Source organism: Giraffa tippelskirchi, chromosome 6 (assembly GCF_054371585.1).
Source record: "Giraffa tippelskirchi isolate mGirTip1 chromosome 6, T2T-mGirTip1v1.2.pri, whole genome shotgun sequence".
NCBI classification, from domain to species: Eukaryota; Metazoa; Chordata; class Mammalia; order Artiodactyla; family Giraffidae; genus Giraffa; species Giraffa tippelskirchi.
Genome location: NC_137280.1, coordinates 130,653,642 through 130,673,273, shown reverse-complemented (window position 1 = coordinate 130,673,273; position 19,632 = coordinate 130,653,642). Strand labels below are relative to the sequence as shown.

The 19,632-nt window shown below is 45.6% G+C and overlaps 1 protein-coding gene across 41 annotated transcripts in view; it reads left to right on the top strand.

Annotated features, from left to right (window-relative positions):
* Positions 1–19,632, top strand: part of PPP2R2B (protein phosphatase 2 regulatory subunit Bbeta) — a 764,919-nt gene that overhangs the window by 686,129 nt on the left and 59,158 nt on the right. For all 41 annotated transcript variants that reach the window (XM_081505075.1, XM_081505076.1, XM_081505041.1 and 38 more), the window contains one exon: positions 2,759–2,923. In XM_081505075.1, the coding sequence (XP_081361201.1) occupies positions 2,759–2,923 (165 nt within the window). The remainder of the gene's footprint in view (positions 1–2,758; positions 2,924–19,632) is intronic.

The window sequence follows — 19,632 nt, the reverse complement described above, 5'->3', positions numbered from 1 at the left end:
AACCCCAGAGCTGCAGCTTGGGGCCTTCTTCTGGGGGGAAACAGGCTCCTGTTCCCCGGCACGTGATGCCAACTGTGATAATATTTATAACTCTGGGAGCAGTTGAGTTGAAAGGTAGTATTTTATGAGTCCAGGGGACCTACATGCTCCGGAGACACAAGTAATATCTGCGTCTGGGTTGCTGAGGGAAATTGTAGCAAAATGTAATGTTAGTTCAGTCTCAAGCTAATTTTAGAAAGAACCCAATAGGATTTATAAGAGATAATTGAAGGAGAAAGAGGCACAACCAGACACACAGCCATTATTGCATCAAACGACATGCCGGAGCTTGGGTGATGTTTACTATAGATGACTGCTTTGTTAGTGCTAATGTGACTAAAAATATCAGTGCATTTACTCACACCTCTTCTAAACTCTAAGGAGGAGATTAGGCCACCAACCTCACAAAAAAGCATAGACTTTTATCCATCCCAGTCTAACATTATTGTCTGTCTCAAGTCATTGCTTGTTGATTCAATGCAGTGTTTTCCAAAATGTGATACGTAAGTTCCTGGCACACACATAAATGTGTTCATATTAATTATTAAATGCATTTATTTCAGGTGTGTTACTTAAAATGTAACTAGCTTATTAAACCCATGATTTTATGAATATTGGATTACTGATTACGAGACTGAGTAAAGAAGAAAGTGAGTCGATTTAAGGTTACCCATAGAAACAAATGTTAAGTTGAAAAATGCTACCCAGGTGATACACAGGTGGGGCGAAATCGCAAATATGGCTCAAAAGTGAGAATCATTTTGGTTCACAGCATCCACATCAAGAGACCTCTTCCTTTGCAGATTCTCAGACAACAAGCCCTCAGGCACCTCCCTACCGGCACCCAGATCCCCTGTGCTCTCAGTAGGGATGTGAATGGATCAGCACAAACTCACTCCCACTGAAGGTGTTTGTTTCTGTTAGGTCACCATCATATTAATAGATGAAAGGCCAAATGTTTCATTTCAATACACAAAGATATGTCCCTTAAAAATAGAGGTATGATAATTCTTCATCAAAAAGGAAAATACCCAGGACAAAAAAAGAAAAACTATGATAGAACTAAGGGTGTATTATTTGGGAGGCCAAAACTATCCTGCTGTACAGTTGGATGGCTTCTTTTTAATGCTTGAACTCCCACACAAGCTCTAAAGCAATTCACAGTTCATGGGGATTTGAGATCCTGTAAATCTTCAGTAAGAGAAATTTTGCATAATTACTAAAAAGTGCAAATCTTGCACCTGGGATAAAATCCTACCACTGCCACTCTTTAGCCATGTGACTTGGAGCGCATTACTTACATACTCTGAGACTCTGTTTCCACTGTTTAAAAAACAGGGATAAGAAAAGTGCTGATTAGAGAGCTGTTATAAGGATTAAATGAAAGAAAGCACATGACGTGCTTTGCATAGCGATTGACCTATAGTCAGGGCTCAGTAAATGGTAGCAGCTGTTATTATTATAATTTCATTGACATATTATTTTTTTATTTTATTGCAGTAGAATTATTTTACAATTTTGTGTTGGTCCTTGCTGTCCAATGAAGTAAATCAGCTATAAGTATACATATATCCCCTCCCTCTTGAGCCTCCTTCCCACCCACCCCCATCCCACCCATCCAGGTCATCACAGAGCACCGAGCTGAGCTCCCTGTGCTATATGGCAGCTTCCCACTAGCTATCTATCTGTTTTACACATGGTGGTGTATACATGTCAGTGCTTCTCTCCCAATTTGTCCCACTGTCCCCTGCCCTCGCTGTGTCCACAAGTCCATTCTGTACATCTGTGTCTCTATTCCTGCCCTGCTAATAGGCTTATCAGTACTGTTTTTCTAGATTCCACATATATACATTAATATATGATATTTCTTTTTCTCTTTGTGACTTACTTAACTCTATATGACAGCTCTAAGTTCATCCGCATCTCTGCAAATGATCTAATTTCTTTCCCTTTTATGACTGAATAATATTCCACTGTATATATGTACCAAATCTTCTTTATCCATTCATCTGTCATTGGACATTTAGGTTGTTTCCATGTCCTGGCTATTGTAAATAGTGCTGCAGTGAACGTTGGGGTATACATGTCCTTTTAAATTATGATTTTCCCAGGGTATATGCCCAGTAGCGAGATTGCTGGGTCATACAGTAGTTCTGATTTTAGTTTTTTAGGGAACCTCCATAGTGGCTGTCTCAATTTACATTCCCACCCAACAGTGTAGGAAGATTCCCTTCTCTCCACACCCTCTCTAAAGATCTAAGGGGTTTTGTGGGAGAAGATTCACAGTCTGTCCTAGATATAATTTATCAGCCTAGGAGTTTGGTTAAAATTTCAAATATATCGAATTATTTAGTTGTGATGGGACTGGTTTCTTAACCACTGTTGTAAAATGAGAAATGAAAGCCCTGGCAGCCTGGCACAATTTAGCCTGACTGCATGAGCAGGTAACTTTAATGTGGATGGAGCATCTACATGTTACGGGGGATGGAACTCTGATTAGGGCCTGGGGAGACCTGAGGTCTAGTTCTACCTTTGGCCACTGAACATCCCTGGGCTTCATCTGCATGGGTCCAGTGATAGCTGCCTGTCTGCTCAGAGTCCTGATGAGGATCCTCCACATGTGCTCAGTGCTGACCTGTTCCTCTAGATAAATCGATGGTGCTTAGTCACCGCTGAGGCACCCCTCCCCGTGGTCCCTTCCTTGACTCGTCTGTGCCAGATATTGTGGACATCAAGCCAGCCAACATGGAGGAGCTCACGGAGGTGATCACGGCGGCCGAGTTCCACCCCCACCACTGCAACACCTTCGTGTACAGCAGCAGCAAAGGGACAATCCGGCTGTGTGACATGCGGGCATCGGCGCTGTGTGACCGGCACACCAAGTGTGAGTAGCCAGCCACCCCGGGGCTGATGGAGTGGGTGCGCCACCGGCCCCTGACATGCAGAAGGGGAAGGGGGAGGGCCTGGGGGGGGTTGCTCTCCTTCCCCACCTCAGACACACCAGGAGTAAGTAAACTACACACGTGTTGTCCTGACTCGGGAGTTGGCTCCAAGTCTGGTATTTGAGTAAAGAGAAAACCTCGTGTCGAATCCCACCAACACCGGCTTTGGGCCGTGGAATACAGAGGTGAAAAAGACATGAGTCCTGTCGTTGTCACACTGTGATATGATCTGAGTTATGTTTTAAGATCCCTCTTGCGGCTCTGGGGAAAATGAACCTGAGGACTAGAAGCGGGGTTGGGAGGACCAGTTAGGAGAGGGTTGTGATATCAGGCAGGAGACATAGGTGGCCTGGACAAGGGCGGGGTGTGGAAGTGGAGAGGAGTGGCCGGGTTCTGGACAGATCTTGGCAGTAGAATGAACTGGACTTGCTGGACAGTGGGGGAGCCTGCGAATATACAGGAATCGAGAATCACACCTGGGGACGGTGACTAAGTTTGTACTGTAGTGTGTATTTGGAAGTTGTTGAGAGTAAATCTTAAAAGTTCTCATCGTAAAGAAATTGCAACTCTGCATGGTGATGGATGCTAACTGAACTGAAATATTTGCACTGTATGCATATATCAAGTCATTATGTTGTATGAAACTAATATAATGTTATATGTCAATTATATCTCAATTTTTTAAAAAGTAGCAGCTGTGGGGAAGGGATATTGGCTTCGTGGAGAGGGTGAGGCTTTGAGAAGCAGCGCCCTAGAAGGCGCAGTGGTTCTAATGGGCACTCAGGAGGGCTTCAGAGGGGGGATGGTGTCGAGTCCCCCAGGCTCACAGGCCTAGAGGTCACGCTGGAGTTTTCACGTTGTTGATGGCGCACAGCGGCTCCAAACTCATGGGGGCTGAGTGCTTGGTGGCCAAAGGCTAAGACTGATGTAAGCGAGTGAAGCAAGAGCCAGCTGTAGTGGACAGGGTAGCCCTGCGGCTAGCGGAGAGGTTTTCTAGACAACAAAACGGTTCCTGGAGTAAAGGTGCCTGCAGGGCAGCCATCATCCGTACTCAGGGTCAGGCTGAAGAACGTGCAGCTTCCAAGATGCTCAGGAGCCACAGGATCTGTGTGTCTGGCCAGCACCATCTGCCGGGGCCACTGTGCCACCGCAGCTTGCCGTGAAGAACTGGGAGGGAAGCCCTCTCTCCCCTACAGCCCCAGTTTTTCATATTAATTCCTAGTGACGTGAGCGAAGTGATGATCATCTGTATGAGGTGTGGCTGGGAATGGGGTGACTATCTGGGTCATTTTGATCATGTCCATGTACTCCTTTGCTGCGAGGAGTATTGCCCAGGGGAGCTGGTCTGACTAGTGTGGTGGGATGTAGAATTGTGTGGATCCTGGAGTCATACAGACCCAGGTCAGAGCCAGGCTAATATCTTATTAGCCATCTGACTTTGTCCAACTTTCCTTTACCTTTCCAAGCCTGTTTTCTCATATAAAAAATGGGTAAGATAATATCCTCCTCCTCATGGGTTTGTCGCAGGGCTTAGAGATAATCATTAAAAATTGTTAATGAGATGTGTCATACTAAGTATATTTTACACTTCTGGGAGATTTTGATTCAGATGTTCCACATGTCCAGTACTCAGTAGCCGTGTGTAGCTACTATATTGGACAGTGCTGACTTAAGACTGACCTAAGACATTTCCTTCATTGCAGAAGGTTCTCTTGAAGACTACTGATCTGTACTGTTGGCTCCTTGAGGACTTGGACTTGTTCTGTGTTGTTCACTGTTGTTTCCCCAGCACCTGAACTAGTACCTGGCTCGTGATAGATGCTTTATCAATGTTTGTTAGTGTCTGTGCTGATATTGATCTTTGAGCCAACAAGCTGGACTGATATGGCTGGTATATAAGGAATGACTTGGAGAAGGAACAGGTGAAGTTGAGGAGGAATGCAAGAGCCTGATCATAATGGCCATGATAATGGACTTAAATTTTCTTTCACACTCAATGAACAGCCACTAAAGTTAACCAGGGGACTAATCTGACTACAATTATTTTTTTGGAGAAGTTGCTTAGATTGAAGAAGAAGGATGGATGTTGGGTTCTGTCTGGGAGAACAAAGGGACACAAGGAAAGAGGTTAGGAAGATCCTATAATGAACACAAGGATTTCTTAACAATGCATTGTTAAATTAAGGGCACAGGATTCTTCCTTTGGTGGAGGTGGCTGTCCTATGCATTGTAGAGTGCTTTTCAGCGTACCTGGTCTTTTCACACTAGATACAAGCAGCAAAGGCCAGTTGCGACAACTAAAAATGACTCCAGACATTGTGAAATACCCTGGGGTGAAAATTACTTCTAGCTGAGAACCGCGGATCTAGACTAAAATTAATTGGCAGGTCTTCAACATGATCTTCTTGTATCTGTGATCTGTCCATTACTTATAAGCATTCTGAGGGGTACAATGGAAAGGTAAGACATCTCCCAACACTCAAACAATGTCAAGTTTGGCTGATGAGGCAAGATGTACCCGGGACACCCAAATGAGTGGTGGAGACAGTTAGGGGTGTGGACATTTGTAGGGGCGTGGGACATTGGAGGGAGACCTCAGAGTGGGGAGGCAGAGGCTGAGGAGGCATGTTGTAGCACAAGTAGGATTTGGTTAGGTGAGAAATAGAGAGAAGGGTGTTTTTGGCCGTGCACACAAGGGCACGGCCTTCAGGGCAAAAACCTGAAGTTAGGAAGTGATGTAACACCTTTAAAGAGTCTTAGCAAGAACTGTTGGGCTTGGGTTAAAGAGGAAGATGGAGAAAATGAGGTCAAATAGGTATGATAGTTTATATCAAGTCAGTGGTTGAATATCAGAGTCAAAAGTTTATGCCTTCATTCATTCATTCTTTCACTGAGTACCTGCTCTATACCCAGAGTCTGGCTCCTCTGATAGCTAGTTCTTCTTAAACTTCTGCACCAGGTACAGCACTCCCAGGGCCAGGCCATAAACCTTGCTGCTATGAAGGAAGGGCAGTGAAAACCAATTCAGCCTCTCTGGTGTGCTCTGGGTGGCCTGGGCTCTCAGCAAAGGCAAAACTCCACACACCTGGCAGAGGCCCAACACCTGAGGGGACATGCTGACCACAGTGGATTTTCTTTGAAGTCTTATTTTTCCATCTTAAAATTTCACATGAGTTTTACATTTTATTCCCATTAAAATGACTACTTTCCACTTAATTTAACATTTACATTTCTACCCATTCCCAAATTTCAAACAAAATTAACATTTCCAAAAGATCCAACATTTATCTATGGCTTCCTATACTACTTGGTGCACCCCCATATCCTCTTCCTCCTCCTCCCTGACCTCCAAAGACACATACGTGTGCCCCGGTTTGAGAAGCACAGTTGCTAGTATGTGAAGAGCAATTGGAGATCATTTGGTTGGAGAACAGAGTTATAGAATTTATATTTTATGGAAGATTAACACAGTGGTAGTGGGAAGAAACAGGAGAATTAGAAGGTTGTGCTTTTGTCTCAATACAGTGGAAATTCATAACCTAGGTAAGGATGGTAGCTGTGGAAATTGAAGAGAAATAAAAGGGAAAAATAAACATTTTCTTTTAAAATAACTGTGGGGATGTAAAGCAATATTAGAGATTGGCATTCATCACACATGGATATTACTTATTCAATATCCTTCCCCTCTAGAGGAAAAGTACTGAATCTATTGGGTTGACCAAATAATTCGTTCAGACTTTTTTCATAAGATGTTACAGAAAACCCCAAGTGAACTTTTTAGCTAACCCAATATTTTGCTCACATTGAATCACAAAGGACTGACATACAAACAGGTGCTCAGTAAATATTGATTCCATAACTAAATTTACACCTGAGGGTTGACATAAATGACATGTGGATTGTGGACTCATAAGAAGCCATACGGAAAGAGAGTGAGGGGGTGAGGACCAGTCTGGGACATGGTCCCAGCTGTGTGGGAGGTGACATGAGTCGTCTAACTGGGCTTGAAGGGCCACCGACCCAAAGTGGATGGCAGAGACGGCACGAGAAACCAGGTGTGTTCACAGCCCAGTGTGGCAGACACTAGCCTGGGCTCTGGAGTCAGACAGACCCACACAAGGGCTGGATAGTGAGGAGGAAGCTGCCTAGAAGGCTCGATGAACTCTGAACTCAAGAAGGAAAAAGGATAAGGCCTTAAAAAGTTCCAGAATTAGAATGGCTTAGAGCAGAAGCGTCGGAATCAGAACTCAGCTCTGACACTCAGCAGCTGTGTGACCCCCCGAATCAAATTATTGAGTCCCTCTGAATCCCAAGCTCCTCCTTTGAACATAGAGATAATAAAACTGTCTCATAGGGCTGGTTATTCATGAGGAGTAACTGTCATCGTGTGTCGAAGAGCCGAGCCCTGAGTCAGGCACACGGAAGTCAGCAAATGTCAGCAGCTGTTACCAGTTACTCCTCCTATGCATGCATGCTAAGTCACTTCAGTTGTGTCCGACTCTTTGTGACACCATGGACTGTAGCCCACCAGGCTCCTCTGTCCATGGGATTCTCCAGGCAAGAATACTGGAGTCGGTTGCCATGCCCTTCTCCAGGTACTCCTTCTGAGTCCCCCCGATTTGAGGCTGGAGACTATAAGGAGGTCAAAACTCCAACCCTCCTTCCAGATATGTAAGCCCCGTTATTCATTTATTTAACTAGTACTTATTGAACATAAACTATATGTGCAGTACTGTACCTGACTCTGGGACACAGTGATGAGCAAAGCCAGGTCTGCTTTCTTCCTTCTTGGAGCTCAAGGTCAGTATTGGTGAGGGTCTGCAGAGAAACAGAGCCAATAGGAAATATGTATCTTTTATACATAAATATGTATAATATATATACACATACATATATATGTATAATATATATATATATACATACATACATATGTATATATGTGTGTGTGCATGTATTATGTGTATATAAATATGAAATAATTGTTAGAAGTATTTGGGTCATGCAATTCGGGAGGACTACAGGTCCCAAGACCTGCAGTGTTCCCACAGGAGACCCAGAAGAGCTGATGAAGTACTTTTAACACACAGGCCAGCAGGCTTGTGGTCCAAGAAGAGCCAATGTTCCAGTACAACAGCGAAGGCAGGGAAAAACTGATGTCCAGCCTGGAAGGAGTCAAGCAGCAGAATTTTCTCTTACTGGAGGGAGGGTCAGCTTTCTGTTCTATCCAGATCTTCAACTGATGGGATAAGGCCCACCCCCATTAAGAAGGACAATCTGCTTTACCCAGTCTATTAATTTAAATGTTAAATTCATACAAAAACAACCCTCCAAAAACTGCAGGATCATGTCTGACCAAATATCTGGCCACCTGATTGTCCAGGCAAGTCGATGCATAAGATACACCATCACACTGTCTGAGGAGAGAAGATGCATTCATCAGAGAATCCCAGGTAGATACGACATCACGACTGTAATAAGTGGTGTGAAACCGAGGCTTGTGGTGCTGGGAGGGGATATAACAAGGACCTTATAACCCAAGGCAGTGACCTCCGAGCTTCTGCCTAAATACTGAGAAGTTCCCTGAGGAAGATATCGGGGAGAGGCATTGAGCCCACACACCCAGGTGTCCCTGGATGCTGCTTCTCCCTACAGTCTGGGTCCCACGCAGCCCTGGAGAAGCAGAACCCAGTGGACAGTCCCTAGGGAGGCCAGGAGCTAGCCGGCCACTTGCAGACCCCTGCCGCATCCTTGCCTCCCCGCACCCCTTCCCGACACCAACGGCACTCAAAATTGCCAGCCGCCAGCCTCCTAATCTAATTAAGGAGCGAACGAAATGCATTTTCTTGACTCAGTCCAAAGTGCCGACCTTCCTCAGTGAGCATCTCCCTTTGTTTGGCTGCTGCAACAGCGGCCCCAGCTCCCGCCAGCTGGGAAAACAAGTTCAATCTGACCTTGCGCCTGACATTTCATATTGATTTTCTCCATCCTCCTCCTGCACCAGCCTTCTGCGGACCATGATTCAGCCCGGGTGTGCAAACGGAATTGAGACAGTTCATCAGAGTTCAAAATGAAAAGCAACATTGGCTTTCGGAGATGAGCTCTGAGAAGGAGGGTATTTAATAACCGTCAGTGTTTAATCAAAATGCCGAGGAGATTCGTGCTATCAGAGCTGCATATATTAATTTCCATATGTCCCTCACTCTGCATACTCAGCAGGGGTTGGAAAGGATGATTCTCTTCCTCATCTCTCAATTTTTTTTTTTCTATCACTCCTGGCGGTAGTGACAAGGGTTGTGTTTGCAGTTTGAGATTCTAATGCCTGAAACAACAGGGTGCTGATGGCAGCAGCGGTGGCTGAGCTGAATTTTGCTTTTCCCTTTTAATGTGTGAGGACTGGGAGTTTGGGCTTCCCTGCTGGTTCGGTGGTAAAGAATTCACCTTCTAATGTAGAAGACACAGGTTCGATTCCTGAGTCAGGAGGATCTCCTCAGGAGGAGGAAATGGCAACCCACTCCAGTATTCTTGCTTGGAGAATCCCATGGACAGAGGAGCCTGGGAGGCTACAGTCCATGGGGTTGCAAAGAGTCGGACCCTTAGCAACTAAACAACAATTAGGAGTTGAGTGAAAAAACTGGCCAGGTGTGGTGAATGACAACCAAGGAAATGAGAGAGACTTTAAATTTAAACTCTCTTCCAAGCCCCACAGGAATCTGATCACTGCCCACCTTTCCATCCTCAGTTCCTTGTAGTCTGACCACAATGGCCTGCTTCCTGCACCTTCAGCACACCCAGCCCTTTCCTGTCTCAGGCCCTTTGCACAGCCTCTCCCCTACCTGAAATGCCCTCCTACCATGCCTTCCCTTGTCTGGACTACTCTCATTTTTTAGGTCTCTGGGAAAATACCTCTCAAAGAGGACTTCTCTGTTTCCCCATCGTCACTCTATTTCTACTGCATCACCCTATTTTATTTCCTTACATATTTCTTAGTTCTCAGCTATAGGTATTTTTCTTCCTCTGTCTCCCTGACTAGAATGTAGTCTCCATAAAGGCATGTGTGCGTGCTATGTCACTTCAGTCCCGTCCAACTCTGTGAGACCCCATGGACTGTAGCCCACAGGCTCCTCTGTCCACGGGATTCTGCAGGCAAGAATACTGGAGTGGGTTGCCGCGTCCTCCTCCAAGGGATCTTTCCAACCCAGGAACCAAACTCGCATCTCATTACATCTCTTGCATTGGCAGGCAGGTTCTTTACCAGTAGCGCTACCTGGGAAGCCCCCATAAAGGCAGGAACTTCATTTCTTTTACCAACCACTGCATTACCAACACTTAGCATAATGACCAGCTACAGTGAGGCTTCACTGAGCAACTGTGGTAGAAAGGCAGGCGGGTGGGAAAAGGCCATTGAAAGAAGGGGTTTTCAGTTATGAGAGTTGTTATAGCAAAGTACCATGGGCTGGGTGACTTAAAAAACAAAATGTAATTGTCTCCCTGTTCTGGAGGCTAGAAGTCCTGGACCAAGGCATCACCAGGGTTGGTTTCCTCTAAAGACCATGGAGAAAGGATCTCTTCCAGGGCTCTCCCCTTAGCTTGCTGCTGACCATCCTCTCCCTGTGTCTTCATGTCATCTTCTCTCTGCATATGTCTGGTCCCAAACTGTCCTTCTTATAAGGACACTAGTCATACTGGATTAGGGTCATCCCTCATGACCTCATTTTTTAAATTTAATTACATCTTTAAAGAGCCTACCTCCAAATATGGTTATATTCTGAACCACTAAGGATTAGGACTTCAATGTAAGAATCTGGGGGAGGGGGTACACAATTTGGCCCATAAAAGAAGACCTGGAAATGATCCAGAGTACAGTCCCTGGGGCCGACAGATCCAGGGGTGGGTCCCGGGCTTGTTCGCCACAGGCAGCCTGAGCAGGTTGCCAATGCTGATCCTTTCCTCAAGGTGGTGAGGGTGGAAAGTGGGCATGGCCCTGGGGCACTTGGTGCAAGCCCAACCCACCATGAGCACACAGTGCACGCGGCTCTTATTGAACGAGGCGGGGACCAGAGGGCAGGGCAGTAACCTGTATGTGGGGCCTCTGCACCTCCCCACGTGTTTCATAGTGATGATGTCTGGGTACGTTCATGTGGTGTGGAAGCATAATGAATAAAGGGGACTTGAACTGATTTTCCTGGAGCGAGGCATGGCAACCCACTCCAGTATTCTGGCCTGGAGAATCCCATGGACAGAGCAGCCTGGTGGGCTACAGTCCATGGGTCTCAAAGAGTTGGACACGACTGAAGTGACTTAGCATGCATGCAGGCAGGAACTGATTTTAGAGGTGATGAGGTGCTGAGAAGTCTGTTTCCTACTCAAAAATCATGCATAAGCATCCTGAGTAAGAGTTTGTTTTAACAGCATATAAGAAAAGCAGAAGCTTAGGTGTATGGGATTGCCAGATACACACCACTGAATATAAAGTAGATTTTAAAAAATAAAGCAAGAACCTAAAGTATAGCACAGGGAACTGTATTTCATATCCTGTAATAATCTATAACAGAAAAGAATATGAAATATATATGTATATAACTGAATCACTTCGCTCTACACCTGAAACTAACACAATATTGTAAATCAACTCTACTTCAATTTAAATAAGTCATTTTAAGAAAACTAGCAAGTGGAATCCTCAAATTGGAGTGGGAATTGAGAAAGGCGTTCCATGAAGGGCCATAGAGATGTGACTTGCCAGCGACCTTTGGACACAGTTAAAGATGGAGCATGTGGGGAAATGCTTATGATAAATGTTAAAGCAGGATGCAGGGTTACAAACCCATCCTGAATTCAGCAGTGTGAAGATAAGGACAAGGCGGGTGTTCATGAAAGGGATGGTGTCAGGGCACTGAAATGCAGACAGTTTTCCTATTTTCCAGATTCTCCCCAAGGTTGCAGTTTGACTTCTTTAATTGGAAGAAGCTTGGTGGCTAACCAGAGAGCCTGCTGGGTGCCTCAGCTCCAAGATGGACAAAAGGGATTCCCTCCACACACACCCTGGACAGCACCTGTTTTAGGTCCTAGGACGGGCAAGGCAGTGTGGAACCTAGGATGAAGTCTCCTGTCTTAGTCCATTCAAGCTGCTGTAATTGAACACCACAGACTGGGTGGCTTAGACAACAGACATTTGTCTCTTGGTTCTGGTTGCTAAGAAGTCCAGGATAAGGCCAGCAGATTCAGTGTGTGGTGAAGACCTACTTCTTGGTCCATAGATGGCCATCTTCTTGCTGGGTCCTTGGACAGCAGAAGGATGTGAGGGTACCTTGGAGTCTCTTTTACATAAGGGCACTAATCACATTCATAAGAGCTCCAACCTCCTGACCTAATCACCTCCCCAACCCCTCATCAAATACCATCACACTGGGCGTTACATTTCAGTGTAAGAATTTCTTTTTTTTTTTTTTTTGGCTGCACCTGATCTTAGTTGTGCCATGAGAGACCTTCATTGCAGCATGTGGGCTCTTAGTTTTGGAGATCTAGTTCCCTGGCCAGGGATTGCACCTGGGCCCCCTGTATCAGGAGTGCAGGGTCTTAGCCAGTGGACCACCAGGGAAGTCCCTCAGCACACAGATTTAAAGGGACACAGTCGTTCATTCTATAGCATTGCCTAGAAGCACAGCCCAGATCATGTCAGCTTTGTTTCTTCCCTTCAGTCAAACTAAACTGAGAGTAAACTCAGAGATAGGGCCAAAACAGGGGAGGAAAATCAAAGTGGTATTCACTATCAGTCTACATCCATGACCTAACTGGGTGATCTTAAACAGGTTACTTCACCTGTGTCTATATTGGCTCACCTATAACATATGACTAGTAGCAGCACTTACCTTATTATGGGCCTTATGAGGATTAAATGAGAAGACCCCGTGAAGCCTTAGAACAATGCCTGGCCCGTGAAAGAGCTCCATGTTAGTTATGGTTGCAAAGGTGATGCTGTCTTATTTCCCTTCCACATGTGTCTACTAAGAGCAGAAATGGGGCGGGAAGTAGCCATGGTCATTATGTAATCATGTCAGCAGCCTTATCACAGCTAACTTCTGTGCCATTTACAATATCAAGAGAGTAAGCCAAGGTCCTGACAACCCTATGGGGGCCAGATGATTATTAGTCACATTTTATAGATGAGGAAACTAGCTAAGAGAGGTAATGATACTCTTACGGCCACCAGAGAATAAGTGACAACTGGGGTTTGATCCAGACTCACACCTCTTAACCAATACTCTAGAAATCACTTAGTCAGCTAAGATTTATTCAACACCTACTCATTCCTGCCTTCAGGGAGCTTTCATTCTAGCAGAAGATATACAAGTATACAAATGAGTGAGGTATTAATAATTTCTGACATTGAAAAAAGCTATAAGAAAATTAAAAGGACTAAAGAGTTGCTGGTACAATGCTATTTCCCTTGGGTGGTGAGGGAAAGTCTTGGAATTGATACCTGAATTATCAAAAGGAGCCAGAGAACAGCAAAATAGGAAGACCCTGACACAGGAACAACCGTGTGTGAGTACCCAGAAGGGGAAAGACCTGTGTGTGGAGACTGATGTGCTAGGGATGAGTGTGGAGGGTGAGGCTGAAAAGGTAGGCTGGACCAGAGCATGGGGAGCCCCATGGGGAGACCAGAGTGCTGGATTTCATTCTAGGTGTGACAGAAGCTAATAGACAGCTCTAAGCAGGGAAGTGAATATTCTATTTATGGTCTTAAAAGAATTCTGAAAAAAGATTGGCAGGCCTAGAAGCACAGTTAGGAGGCTCGTACCATGATCCAGAAATAAATGATAGTGGCTGTGACAGGTGGTGGGGTAGTGATGGGGTGATGAGTGGATACACACAGAGTCTACTGAGGCGGTAAAGCTGAGAGGACTTGCTGAGAGGCTGAAAGTGGAGAGGTGACAGAAAGGGAGGATCCTGAGAAAACTTGGGTTTCAGTTGGAGCTGCCAAGGGTATAGTGGTAACATACCCTGATGAGACAGGAAGGAAAGGGTTTGATGTGGAAAGACCAAGGGTTCTGTTTTGAATATGTCCAGATTGAGACTCCTGTGATATACCCAGTTAGAGAAGTCTGATAATAGTTGGATACCTGAGTCTGGAAGTCAGGGAAGAGGTCTGGGCTGGAGGATAGAAATGTAGAGTCATGGGTATCTCATGGTTTTAAAGCCATGTAGGAAAGAGGTGTAGATACAGAGGAGCAGAGAGCCCAGGATGGAGGCCAAGCATTTACCAGTGGGGTCGGGGGAGAAGCGGACAGCCTCTTAAGAGACTGAGGGTGAGCTGCTAGGGAGGTAAGAGGAAAACTGAGGAGCAGAGTTGGAGGGAGGGAGTGGTAGGCATATAAGCCAAGAGAAGAGAATGATTTAGAAAGATCCTGGGATCAATTGTGTCAGATGCTTCTGAGAGGTCAAGAAAGGTGAGAGCAGAGAAGTGAGTATATGATTTGGTCTCATGGAAATCTCTGGACATTAACTAGTTAATTAAAGTCAAAGCAGCTAGCAGACTGCCTGGCACATAGAAGGTTCCCAGTGCACATCTGCTGGATGAAATCAATGGCTGTGCGAGCACCAGGCTCAGAGTCTGATGACACAGGACACGCTCCTCAGTTGCATCTTAATTCTGTCATCGTTTGGCTAGACCTGCCCCACTCATTACCTGCCCTAGAGGTCCCATCCTGTTGTCAGGGAGTGGCTTGTGCTGGGGACTTGCAGGAGGGGAGGCTGGCCTCACAGGGTCTTGAAGGCCAGAGTGAGGAGCCAGGGCTCCTCTAAGCAGTGGTGATGGGCAGTCCTACGGCACCTGGCCTCCTGTATTGGCTCTACTGAGCCAATCGTCATTCTATTCTTGCCCCAAGGCCCTTCCACACTGGCAAATAGGCAGCTCGAGACATGGCTGCAGAAATTCCCTCCATCAGATAAAATCAAGATGGGCTGGCTGTCCGGGAGGTAGTCGGCAGCAACCCTGCCGTGCACTTAAATCTGCCCATCACGGGCCTGGTGTGCACACACTCTGACTTTTCCATTCTGTCAGCAAAAGGTATAAGCACTTTAAGCCTGAAAGTCTGAGATGCGTTAGTGAATGGTGTCATCATTGGAAAAACAACTTGGTTTTCGGTGTGAAAGGGGCAAAGTTGGATGCCTAACCTAACAATCTAAATCAGAAATTCCATTTTCCCCACCAAAGATGCGTCTAGTGGAAGGGGGTGAATATTAGCTTTGAGCCCTTCTGTAGTTCAATTAAGTCTCAGAGCAACCAAAGCAGATTGGTTTTTAGTAACTCCAGATTACAGATGAAGCACAGAGAGGGAAAGAAACTTACCCCACAGCCTGGATGGGAGGGGGGTTTGGGAGAGAATGGATACATGTACATGTATGGCTGAATCCCTTCACTATTCACCTGAAACTATCAAAACATTGTTCAAATAAAAAAGAAGAAAGAAACTTGCCCCAGATCACAGTGAAAGACCCAAGATTTGAGCCCATGTCTATCTGCTTCCCAAATTCTTTTCCTGGGTATATTTGACAGCAGGAGAAAGAGTGTGATCTTTTTCTAACATCCAGAAAGATAATTTAACAGAACTCCATTTTATACAGTCCCCATGGGCTGGATTCCTCAACCCAGCAATTTCCAATGGCAGCATAACTCTGCCTTTACGCAGAACATGAAATCCACTGTCTCATTCATCACCTTCATCTACACTTAATTGCCAAGTCCTGGCCCTATAGGTCACTGGATCCCTTAATAAACCTATGGCTCATTCCCCTGGTCTCTGATGGAATGTGTCCAAAGGCATCAGCCCTGGCTACAGCTGCAATGCATCTTCAAACCTCTGAGGTTTGACGCAGCTTCCAAAAGGGGTTCAGTATTGATTGGGGGCGTAATTAACAGTGTCTATTTCAGGGGAGTTTGGTTAGGTTAAAACGACAAAACCCTTTATTAAAATGATTTTGCCTGATGACAAGATTACAAACAGACACAGACACCCACCCACCCCTCTCCTGGAGAAGAGCCAGAGCCTTGCTCCAAGCTGCAGAATTCACTGAACCCCACCCCCCAATCCAGCGTCTCCCCCATTCAAGCTTAGCGGCAATTAGCAGCAGAGCAGGCGAGGCCCAAGCCTCACAGTAAAAATAGAATCCCTCCCCTCTTCCTCATTTCCATTTTTGATTAATTTAACCAGTTCTGTCAATTAGTCCTCCTGGCAACTCCAGTTGAGTGGATTTTCCTAAGAAAGGGAAAGCTTATTAATTTTGGAGGCAAGTGTCATTCATTAGCAGTTAACACTGTCCCAGGCCCTGCCCTCTCCCCCTCGAGGGGTCTTGGATAGAAAGACAGGGGAGGCTGACACTGGCTCCGGCATGTGGCTGCAGCCCCGGAGACACACAGGACAGGAAAGGTTGGCCCGAGGTTAGACGTGACTGTGGCTGCTCTGTGCTTGGCATGTCTCAAGGGCACTTGCCTATCATCATTATTCGTGACAAGCCATCACTGACAAAGCAGTCAGTGGGTGAGCATTCTCAACTTGAGGTTCAAGAGAAGCCCCGTCAAGGGAATACCTGGGAGAAATTTTCCCCAGGGAGGGCCGCTGGCCAGACAGAGCCTGGAGAGGGCTCTGAGCAGGGCAGGATGCGTCTTACGATAGCCCGTCTCTTCCTGCCAGTGGTTGTTGTTCAGTTTCTAAGTTGTATCCGACTCTTTTCGACCCTGTGGACTGCAGCACGCCAACTATCTCATCCTCTGTCACTTCCTTCTCCTCCTGCCTTCAATCTTTCCCAGCATCAGGGTCTTTTCCAATGAGTCGGCCCTTCACATCAGGTGGCCAAAGTATTGGAGCTTCAGCTTCAGTATCAGTCCTTCCAATGAATATTCAGGGTTGATTTCGTTTAGGATGGACTGGTGTGAGCTCCTTGAAGTCCCAAGAGACTCTCAAGAGTCTTCTTGAGACTACCCCACCAGAGAGGATATCAAGGTTCACCTTTCCTCCTTGTATTTCATCTCCTGTGGCTGCCGTACTCTAGTTCTGTATGTCCGAAGTCTGACATGGATCTCATTGGCTAAAATCCAGGTGTTGGGAGGGCTGTGTTCCCTTCTGAAGGCTCTAGGGGACGATGTTTCTTTCCCTTTTCCACTTTTTTGAGGCGATCTGCACTCCTTGGCTTATGGTCCCTTTCTCCATCTGAAAGCCAGCAACAGGGGAACACATCCTTCTCATGTCTTGCCACTCTGACTCTCCTCTTCCACCTCCCTCTTCCACTTATAAGGACCATTGCCATTACAATGGGCCCACACAGGTAATCCAGGCCAATCTCCTTATTTTAAGGTCAGCTGATGAGCAACTTTGATTCCATCTACAGTCTTAATTCCCCTTTACCAAGAAAGGGAACATATTCATGGGTTCTGGAGATTAGGACATGGACATATTTGAGAAGTCATTATTCTGCCTACCATACTCTTCAAGGTCACCAAGTAGGCTAAGGGCCCTCCATCAGAGCACCTGATCTGACAGGTTGAAATTACCTGTTTCCATTTCTATCTGTCCCTCCATATTATAGTTCCTCCATAATGGCTAAGGCTTTTGACTTTTCCCTTCAACACTTTACTTAGTGGAGCTACTAAGTAAATGCTTGCAGGACAACTAGAGGAGGCACCCAGAGCTTCTCCTTACACCAGTGAAGAGGTTCACACCAAAGAGGGGCTGACCCATCCATGTTCACTCATTTCTAGTGTTGGGAATGCTTTGGAATTTGTGGACAATTAAGGGGAAAAGAGGTCTATGAAATGATGGTAATCAACCTACTATTCATTTATTTAATATTTACTGTTGCTATGGTGTGCCAGGGGCTGTTTCAGGCACTAAGTAAATGGTCCCTCCTGCCCACATGGCACTCTATCCAGGCACAGTAAGAGAGACAACAAACACACAGGTGAATAAGATAACACAAGATTTGGTGAAAGTGTTCCTGGAGAAGCCGCAGCAGCAGATGCAGAGGCTGTGAATCTACGCTGTGCTTGGCAGGTCAACAGGCAGAAGGAAAACCAATCTGGCTGCCAATAGTGTCATGAGAAGGAGCGGGCTGAGGGGAAATGGGAGGAGGAGGCTAGTGGCTCAGATCACAGGAGCACTCTTCACTCAGGGTAACCACTTCCAACACCCCTGGGTCCTCATCTCTGCTGGATTCTATGCAAAAGGCTTGAGAGTTAGGCAACATAGCCCTGTAGGCAAAGGAAAAGAATTTGGCTTTTATTTTATTTAAGAAGGAAAATTTGGTAGGGTTTTGTTATAAGTAATAACACGTAACATTATTCAGTTCAGTTCAGTCTTTCAGTCATGTCCAACTCTTTGCAACCCCATGGACTGCAGCACCCAGGCCTCCCTGTCCATCACCAACTCCTGGAGTTTACTCAAACTCATGTCCATTGAGTAGGTGATGCCATCCAACCATCTCATCCTCTGTCATCCCCTTCTCCTCCTGCCTTCAATCTTTCCCAGCATCAGGGTCTTTTCCAATGAGTCGGTTCTTTGCATTAGGTGGCCAAAGTATTGGCATTTCACCTTCAACATCAGTCCTTCCAATGAATATTCAGGACTGATTTTGTTTAGGATGGACTGGTTGGATCTCCTTGCAGTCCAAGGGACTCTCAAGAGTCTTCTCCAACACCACAGTTCAAAAGCATCAATTCTTCTGCGCTAAGCTTTCTTTATAGTCCAACTCTCACATCCATACATGACTCCTGGAAAAACCATAGCCTTGACTCAATGGACCTTTGTTGGCAGAGTAATGTCTTGGCTTTTTAATATGCTGTCTAGGTTGGTCATAACTTTTCTTCCAAGGAGTAAGAGTCTTTTAATTTCATGGCTGCAGTCACCATCTGCAGTGATTTTTGAGCCCCCCAAAAATAAAGTCTGACACTGTTTCTGCTGTTTCCCCATCTATTTGCCATGAAGTGGTGGGACCAGATGCCATGATCTTAGTTTTCTGAACGTTGAGCTTTAAGCCAACTTTTTCACTCTCCTCTTTCACTTTCATCAAGAGGCTCTTTAGTTCTTCTTCACTTTCTGCCATAAGGGTGGTGTCATCTGCATATCTGAGGTCATTGATATTTCTCCCGGCAATCTTGATTCCAGCTTATGCTTCCTCCAGCCCAGCGTTTCGCATGATGTAGTCTGCATATAAGTTAAATAAGCAGGGTGACAATATACAGCCTTGATGTACTCCTTTCCCTATTTGGAACCAGCCTGTTGTTCCATGTCCAGTTCTAACTATTGCTTCCTGACTTGCATTCAGATTTCTCAAGAGGCAGGTCAGGTGGTCTGGTATTCCCATCTCTTTCTGAATTTTCCACAGTTTGTGGTGATCCACAGTTATACTTGTAAATATATCACTCTGTTGCTATGAAAAGACTGAAGCGTCAGGAGGAAGAGTGGGTGCTGGGAGAAGAGTTAGAAAGCCATCAAAATGGTCCAGGCAAGAAGTGACAGTGGCTTGGACTAGATTAGGCTGATTTGGGCTACATTTGGAATGTAAAATTAACAGGAATTGAGTTTTTTTTAATTTTTATTTTGGAGTATAGTTGATTACAGATGGTAAAGAATCTGCCTGCAATGTGGGAGACCTG